Source organism: Poromitra crassiceps (assembly GCF_964638095.1).
Source record: "Poromitra crassiceps genome assembly, chromosome: 12".
NCBI lineage: Eukaryota > Metazoa > Chordata > Actinopteri > Beryciformes > Melamphaidae > Poromitra > Poromitra crassiceps.
In genome coordinates, this window is record NC_139632.1 from 3,806,366 (window position 1) to 3,816,047 (window position 9,682).

The 9,682-nt window shown below is 46.6% G+C and overlaps 1 protein-coding gene across 1 annotated transcript in view; it reads right to left on the reverse strand.

Moving 5' to 3' along the window:
- Nucleotides 1–8,781, reverse strand: part of LOC310786992 (PH domain leucine-rich repeat protein phosphatase 1-like) — a gene marked incomplete at its 5' end in the record, with an annotated part of 31,036 nt that extends 22,255 nt beyond the window's left edge. The window contains one exon of the mRNA XM_083648316.1: nucleotides 7,062–8,781. Within this exon, the coding sequence (XP_083504442.1) occupies nucleotides 7,062–8,781 (1,720 nt within the window). The remainder of the gene's footprint in view (nucleotides 1–7,061) is intronic.
- Between the last annotated feature and the right edge of the window lie 901 nt (nucleotides 8,782–9,682).

Sequence of the window (9,682 nt, forward strand, 5' to 3'; positions counted from 1 at the left end):
CTGCTCCGCTCAGCTGTTCACATAGAGCAGAGCAGCAGAGAGAAAGGGAGTCACATTAGGAGTCTGAGCCGTTGAGACGCCTGACGCTTCTCGCTCATACCTGAGCATTAGCGACGGGGACCCACTTAGCATTCCCCATCAGACCAGCGTTGCGCTCTCGCGGCTACGTCTCTTCAAAGATGATTGACCTGAGGCAGAAAGTTGCTACCCGATGCCTAACATCCTCTTCTTCTAAATAGCAGATGACGCCGCTTCCGACTTGTTGCATAAAATCCACTTTTACGTCTTTGATATCAAAACGTCCTTAATGCAAAATACCATTCAGGAAGTGTGGGGGGCAGTAGTGTAAACACAGTGCGTCACTGTGTCCGTGCACTTAAACCGTACACAGTACAGTTTTCAAACTAAACAAATTGTGGAATGCATGTGTGAATGTGTATATCCTGTACGTGACGTCCACCCTTCCCTTTGTGGAGCAAGCGAGGCAGCATACTGTGTAGGCTAGGGCGGTGTCAATGTATAAAGGCTACATGCCCTTTCCTTCCATCAGGGAACATCCTGTCTCTCGACAAGCAGCCGATGACCACATCCTGTTCATTTGGCAGCCAACAGTCTTGGCATTTCTTGTCCTTAAAATACCCTGGATGCCCCTGAAGGCACCACTCGTCTGACACATTCCTCCACACTTTTGCTCTCTTCTTCTGACAGCAGCAGTTTCAGATCCTGGCTTGAGGGCTTTACTCTCAGTCACACTTCTGATACAACAGCAATGAGCTGATGACAACATGGTGTCGTCATGGCAACGCCGCAGGGATGAAAGACCACATTTGCTTTCACAGTCTGCAAAGTATTTAGGGAGTTTCGGACACAGACAACTAGGGATTTCACGATACTAGAATTTCTACTTCGATACCGATACCCAGGAAAATATCGATACTCGATACCATGTTCGCTACCACGGGAAGGGGGGATGACGACACATCAAGAGGCATAAAAATAAAGTTAGACAGACGGACGGACAGACGCACACTTCTCCATAATCTAGGCCTGATCAAACTTTGAATTTAGACAGCAGATTAGCCCTGCTCTAACCATCAGCCTATCAGAACACGTTTAGCTTGTTGAAGCAACAGATGCCTGCCAATGATAGGGAGGGAAAATCAGTGATTTTTCATTAAAAGAAAGCACTGATGTATCGAAACTGTCCCAAATGAATATTGTATCCATTTCAAATTTTTAGTATATAGCTATTGCAAATGAGTATTGTATCCGATTCAAATGTTCAGTATTGATATTTTCGATACTATCGATACTTTTGACAACCCTACAGACAACCGACAAGTTTGGTGGGTGATCGATGAAGCTTGGAAAGTCAAGCATTGAACTCTGGTGGTACTGAAGCATTGACCTCTGGTGGTACTGAAGCATTGACCTCTGGTGGTCCTGAAGCATTGACCTCTGGTGGTCCTGAAGCATTGACCTCTGGTGGTCCTGAAGCATTGACCTCTGGTGGTCCTGAAGCATTGACCTCTGGTGGTACTGAAGCATTGACCTCTGGTGGTACTGAAGCATTGACCTCTGGTGGTCCTGAAGCATTGACCTCTGGTGGTCCTGAAGCATTGACCTCTGGTGGTCCTGAAGCATTGACCTCTGGTGGTCCTGAAGCATTGACCTCTGGTGGTCCTGAAGCATTGACCTCTGGTGGTCCTGCAGTTCCCAGCTGCCTCTGTCTCAGGTTTATCACAAACACTGAGGAGGTGAAATCTGACTTCCACTAAGGTCACTGTTCTCTTGCTGTCAGCAGTCAGCAGCACAGTGTGTCTGTGTCTGTGTGTGTGTGTGTGTGTGTGTGTGTGTGTGTGTGTGTGTGTGTGTGTGTGTGTGTGTGTGTGTGTGTGTGTGTGTGTGTGTGTCTGTGTGTGTGTGTGTGTGTGTGTGTGTGTGTGTGTGTGTGTGTGTGTGAGAGAGAGAGACAGAGAGAGAGAGACAGAGCATTTTGCAGGAAGGTTTCCGCTGAGTCAAACTCCTCCCTGGACTCTGAACACCGACACCACAAAACACTTCCTCCATTCCAAGAGTTCAGTGCTATGTGGCAAAGTGTGACTGTGTCCATTGTAGAGCTGCAATGATTTAGTTTAATTAATCAATTATTCCAGGGGTTTTTCAAAGTGTGGCAGAGTGAGCGCCTCCCCTGAGAGAACATGTAGATGTACTGTAATAAATAAATCCCATTATTACTATTATTGTTGTATGTTCCACTTAGGCATAAAATGAGTTACAATAATGTTGTACACATCCTTGAGTCCAAGTCGACGTTTGAGCCAAATTGGAAGTCATTCTGTCAAGGCGTTTCTCAGATATGGCGTTAACAAGGTTGGAAATGGCGTTCGTGAGGTCACACAGTGACCTTCTTGACCTTTGACCACCAAAATGTAATCAGTTCATCCTTGAGTCCCGGTGGACATTTGAGGCAAATTTGATGAAATTGCATCAAGGCGTTCCTCAGATATCGCGTTAACGAACATCGGATGGATGGACGGACGGACGGACAACCCGAAACCAGAATGCCTCCGGCCTGGCTATCGCCGGTACAATTGCAGGGAAGCGTGTGCATTTTTGGATAAACCAGCTGCCGTAGTCAGCTGCGCTGTGCGTAATGGCCTCAGAACAAGCAGTTTTATCGGTTAAAAGAACATTGTCCTTCTTCAGATCCTGTTTTTGCGACTCGTGAAACTAGCGTTTGTTTGTATGGATACACTTTTGGGGATGTTTTCATGATTGCAATCATGGACTCATGAAAACAAGTTGTGGTGATCAAGCAGAGCCAGCCTTCTTCTCTGTGATAATCAGATTGTCTGATTCAATCAGACAATCAATCAGGACAATCAGATTGTCTGATTCAATCAGACTGATTGCAGTGTCTTCCTCGAAATGTCCAGTATAGGCTATTATTAAATTATCCGTTAATAACTAACTCTAACTCCCAGGGGGAGAGTCCAAATCACACGGGGGGGGTCCAACTCCCACGAGTCCACTATATATATATATGTATAAAATAATATTTTACCTGGGCACTTCACACAGACTACCCAAAGTATTCGGGTAGTCTGTGTGAAGTGCCCAGGTAAAATATTATTTTATGCATATTGTCCTCCACTGTTGAGCACCAGGACCCTTTTTATTCCAAACCTGGCTGAAGCGCGCTGGACTCTATTACTACCAGGGCTGTAGTGGTGGCTAAACGCACGTAAACGGCGTTTACGTACCTTTTTCAATGCTCTGCAGCGTTTAGGCACCTTTTAAGATCGTTTACTCACATGTTTAAATCGTTTATGCACACTTATTATTGCGCGAGTTTTAACACGTTCGCGTAAACTCCGTTGATGCGGAGACCACGCCACGCACGTCACACACCAAAAGAAAAGAAAAGAGATTACACATGGGCATGGCACTGACGATCTCCGCGAACCGTAGCCTATTTTTGTGGAGCGCTCCGCGGGAAAGGTACATGGCCCCGGTCACGTTGGTGCCTTTATCGAGCTGTGCTTGCCTGCCCCGCTCCCTTCAAACAACAGTGCCATTGTGCCAGCGATGCGCAATGCGCATTTGGAGAGCTCAACATAGGTAAGGTTGGTTAAAAATGTGTGTCCGGAGTGGGGAAAATCATATAGGCTCACCGTTTTACAACTGAAGAGTGAATCACTGGTGTAAGAAACATGATTGATTTCCCTCTGATCAAGTAAAGTTTGTAACATTAGGTGCGTGCGAGTCGACTTGAATAGTCCAGGTGCTACTGTATAAAGCCAATATTATACGACCATGTTGAAAACTATCGAGAAACATACTGGTGTTTGTTGTGCCGAGATCTGTATAAATAAATATTGGCTGACTAAAATTTAGTGGCCAGAGTGGCAGAACCACTTTCCATGTACAGTATGTTGTCTACCTATCCTTGCCCAATGTGTTTGGGGACAGTTTGAATTATATATTGGTATTCAAGAATCACAGATTCAATCTGTCTACATACTTTTAGCTATAAAGCTGAAGCTGACAATCACAGGTACAGTGTGTGTGAGAGAGAGAACTATATTACTCTTCAAACTGTATATACTGGGTTCATACAAGGTCCTTTAAAGTAGGTTACCTACTGTATAATTTAACTTTTCATACCTGGAGAAATTCAACAAATGTTCATTAAATACATTTTATATTGATTGTTTAGGCCTAATTATTTGTAAAGTCACAACACATTAGAGATGTGTGTAGTTCATTTTGCTCTCAAATGCACCAGGTTGATGAATTTTACTTTAAAATGTAAAAAAAAAAATCTTCCGGGGGAGAATCCCCCCGGACCTCCCTTGAGGGGCAAGGCCCATCCCATAGCCAGCTACTTTTTCTATCTGGCTGGCTACTCAGAAATGTGGGGGAACCCCCTGATATACCTTATAGGGCTATATGATTCAGATTAAGTTGTTCTATATACTCTCATATTTTGTCTTGTATATCGGTCACGGAAGCTTATTTATCCGCCGTTATAACACTGCCGGTGCCGCGTGAGAAAGCTGCCTCGAGTCAAAAGTATAGTTTACCCACCTTTTTTTTTACCACTACAGCACTGATTACTACTATATATATATGTATATTAGGGGTGGGGGAAAAAATCGATTCACCTAAGTATCGCGATTTTTAATGTCACGATTTTTTGGATCGATCTTTTATTCCAGAATCGATAATCGCAAATGTAAATTTTTTTTTTTTTTTGGGTGCTTGCAGTCAGGCCACTCACTGAACAGCAGGCCAGGCGCCGCCTACTGGTTTACTAGTGGTTTTATTACTTTATTAGTTAGTCTGAAGTAATAATTACACTTCAGGGTTAAAGTGGGTGCATCTCATTGTAAAATTGGACTTCAAACGGCCCAAATCTGGCTTCAAACGGCCCAAATTTCACGCGCGTTGGCCCATATCGGCCTGGCCTGCTTGGTATCTAATGCCTGGCCTGAATTATGATCCCAGTCCGCCCCTGTTTTTAACTATATCACCCAGCCCTACTCATGATACAGTCTCTAGTGTATGATTCAACTTTTCCCATGTTCTAATCTAGTGTAAAAAAGCAAACAAACTGAAAAAAGAAAAGAAAAAAATAAACAAAAATCGCAATAAATCGTAATATCGAATCGCAATAATCGTAGAATCGCAATACTTAAGAATCGCAATATAAATCGAATCGGCACCCAAGAATCGTGATAGTATCGAATCGGGAGATAAGTGAATCGCCACAGCCCTAATGTATATATATATATATACCGTATATATATACTAATATATACACGCCACAGGCCCACAGCTACGCCATTTTCCGTGCGATCGGGCTGAAACGTTCAGGGGGTCACCCCCCGGTGACCCCGCATACGCAGCTCGCCCACTGTTGTTTTGCATACTGTACGCAGCCTCACCTGCTCTTTACACCTCTGAAGGTTTTAGACCGATCGTATGTAAAACGGCACAGCTGTGGCCGGCCAAGATTCTGCTCACTCATTCATTCACACACACACACACACACACACACACACACACACACACACACACACACACACACACACACACACACACACACACACACACACACACACACACACACACACACACACACACACACACACACACACACCTCATTCTTAGTGTAGATTATATTACAACAACTAGGCTTTTGCTGATGAGGATCATCAGGGTTTCATCTGATCTAATAAGAGCTGTAACAGCTCTCAGTCTCAATGCGTCCCTGATGGGAATTTGGCAAATTGAGTGAGAGAGGAGGAAGTATGTCAAACCTTGTGGAGAAGTGATACAAAATCCACAGTGACCTGGCTTCCCTCCTCCTCCTCCTCTATCACACCATTGCTGCTCTCATCTACTTGTTCCTCTGGTGCCAGTACCTCCACTGTTCTGTCATGCCAGTCTTTCACTGCCTGTGTCATGGCTGCCTGTTTGTCTGCTCTCTCCAGGGTGATGGGCAGCACAACTCCACACCACGCTTTGTTTCTGTGTCATGCTACTGAGCTGGGTATGTTGTCTCAAAGCAGGCATCAGCGTGTATGTAGGGTAGGCTACACTACAGCACACAATGCAATGCAATGCAATACAAAGACAGATTCATTCATGTTCCGACTGGAAGACATGAACAGCACACTCACTCACAGCACCTTTTCAGTTAGGACGGGGAATGAATGGGAGTTAATTCAATTTAGAAGATGTTAAATGTCATACATTAAATCACACTATGGGCCTTTGACTCGGTACTTCCACTGTCTTTGCAAAGGGTGTCAGAAACAAGGTCAACAACAATTCCCAGTGGTACTACTAATCCCATAAGAGATCATGGATCATGTTCGCCTCATCCTCTTAGCCTGCTACCCTAACCCTAACCCATCCTCTTAGCTGCTTATCAGCAACAACAAGACTACCATCACCATCACCATCAACAACAACAGCAACAACAACAACAACAACAACAATGACAACAGCAACAACAACAACAACAACAACAGCAACAGCAACAACAACAACAACAGCAACAACAACAACAACACACCACCAACAGCACAACAACAGAATTCATAATGCCTCATGATTTGGGTCTTTGGCGTGGCAAAAGAGCCCACCTGTTACCTCCAGATGTGTCTGCCTACAAGCCTACACAGAGGGGGGTGGGGTGGGTTTACAGGCACAACAGTGGCCATTGTCCCCGCAGGACAATTGAATACACTTGTTTAACAGTCCGACTGAACAAACACAATGACAGCACTCACGCTGCGCTGAGAATGGATGGACAATGAATGAGCAGAGACAAGCCAAGCACAACTAAAGTGGCCTTCAGGGGCCATAAGGACAGCTAAACCTATATGGGAAAAATGAATGACAGTGAATCTAACCAGAATCATGTCCTCATTTTGACTAGAGAGCTATGCCTACCTACCTACATACATATTACTTTCTGGACAAACTGGTGCTCACCTACAAAAAGATGTTTTGAGGCCTTCTACAACACGGACAAAAGTACTCACCAAAGTAAAAGCGTATGAGGCAGCCAATTTCTGGATTCATGCCCTCATCCTGCACTCTCCACGGGTCTTCAAACCCCAGATTAGTGAGGTATTCATTTAATATCTGCAGAGGCCTCTCATCATCCCCCAGCCGCCGCACAACTCCCCCGTGCAGCTGGACAATGAGGGCCGGGGTCGGACTAATATTTATGGGGTCTGACCACCCTCTGCTGCTCTCCCCCCCGGGGTTCTCCGGGTCAGGCTGGACAGATGCTGGGCTGGTCAGAGGCCGAGTCTGGGAGCTGCTACAGCATTTGGAGAGAGGTGTGATTAGGCTTTGAGGATCTACATTGCTTGCTATTCCAGCATCAGTGGTATCCAGGTCCAGTGTGCTCGACAGCCCGTTGGGAGCAGCGTCGCAGGGGGGGTCTGTGGCGGGCAGGTCCACTTGCCGCCGGTCTACAGCGGAGACACCAGTCGGATGTGTCGGGGAAGAGGTGAGCTCCACTTCGTCCGAGGAGCTCTCAAACGGGTCGGGTCCCTCCTCTGTGGCACTGTCACAGTTGGGGCTCAACACTGAGGTGTCCGTAAGCAGGCCCAGTCCATCACTCAGTGTCAGGGAGTCACGGTGGTGCCCGCTGCTGCTGAAGTCCTCACAGGTGCTGCTCTCCATGTCTGAACCTGAGTAGAGTCCATAACAGTCAGCCACACTAAGGCCCAAATCTATCCCCAAGCGCTCATTCAAATAGCCCTGTGAGGAAACGTTGCTGCTTGCCACCTTTTCGTCTGCAAGATGACTGCAAGAGAAGTTTGTGTCTGGATAACACTGTGTTGTTATTGTGCTGCTGCTGCTGTACTGTAGAGCCTCACTCTCCTCTGCTTTGGCGGATAAAAGAGAGACTGGGAATACTGTCTTGTTGACATCCACACTCTCACCAAGACTTTGTTTGTCACCCGTCTGTCCGTGACTATCGTGACAGTTGCCATTTAGGTCCATTAAAGCACTTGTTTTGCAATTGATTCTCAAAACGGATCCAGCTTTAACGCCGCACAGCTGACTCGCCACCTCTCTAGCGGTCGTGTCCAGTGTGCAGAGCACCGGTCTCGGGTAGGAGGGCGTGAGCCAGTCGTGCACATGAATACAGCCCCGCCGGAGGTCCGATCTCACCCACGCCTTGTCAGACACCTGAAGCTGCTTCGACTGCTTCTGCCGAAGAAACGTCTTCCTATCGAGGCTGAGCGTGTTCAGCGGCGAGGCTGAGGGAGTGGAGGAGGACACGGCGGCGGCGGCGGGGGAGCCAGTGGTCGTCGGTGGAGCCCCGAGCGAGAGATTTCTCTTGTGCCTCCGCTGTCTCCTATTCAGCAACGAGTTGACAGTAGTAGTGTTGTTGGCCGATGCGAGACTATAAATATTGGCTGTTTTAACGGCGGGCATGTTGATATGTTTGGCCGCACCACCGCCAATAGCGTTGGCAACTTGGTTTTGATAGATCCCGTTCCTTATCGCAATCTGAAGCAGGGAGGTGGCTGCAATTCCCTTCCCGAAGAGTGTCGATTCTCCGCCCCCACCAGCATCATCCTCCCCAGCCGAAGGTCTCTTTCCAGTACACGGTAACGTTAATCCACTTGGCTTCACACAGTTGCTATCCCGGTGAGAGTCATGTATCCCTGGTGGCGTTGACGAAGTCGAAAGGGCTACAGACTCTGTTTCCTTTCCAGTCGTAGCCCGTGCACTGTCCATCCTGGCTGGCTATAGCAACAACGGCGTTAGCAAGAAGAACGCCCTGCAGGTGAATGTGCTAGCTTGCGTTAGCTTACAAAACCCAAACTCAAATGGATATGGCGTCACGTTAGCTTAGCATGCTACGGTACTCACGTAGTTTCGTTCAAAGAGTTAGTTAGCTACATCGTCCCATTTAATATGCCCGCTAGCTAGCTAGCTTTGGACAGCTAACTAGCGTTAGCGGTCGAAACGGCAAATCTCTTTTCTAGCTACTTGACTTGGTCGCCATGGAAGCTAGCTAGCGCGAGGAGGCGCGACTGCTACTGTAGTACAACATGATGATGTGACGGCCAGCAGACAGTACACGGGTGGACAGGGGCGTGGTCTCATTGGATATGAATTATGCTGCCTTCAAGTGCTACGCGAAATGTCGTAATTATATTCTTAGCGCAAATGGACGGACGGGTGAGGTGGGCAAACTATCCAAACTAAACCATGAACTACTATGAGTAGTTCATGGTTTACGGTTGATCTGAAAATAGGTGAGTAAACTTTGCCTCATTTAAAAGAGGTGGGTGGTGATTACTGCGTTTACCCTCCAGCACTGACTGAGAAAGTACTTGCCAAGATAATAACATGATAATAGTCCCCAACTTGGGGACCATGTTAGGACCCTGGAAAGGACGCAAGTCATTTTACCTACTACTAGCCCGCCATGCTACTACACATTCCTATTTAAACAGCTGAGTGGCGTGTCTTTCCAGAAGCTAGTACGAAAAGCCATTTGAATACGACGTTATCATACGTTCTCATTAGTTGACATGGAACATAGACTGTGTATATGGAAGCAGTAACTCGTCTTCTGGCGCCATCCAGTGGAGTAAAGGCCTTATCACCGAGGCGACCTCGTAAATCGGTG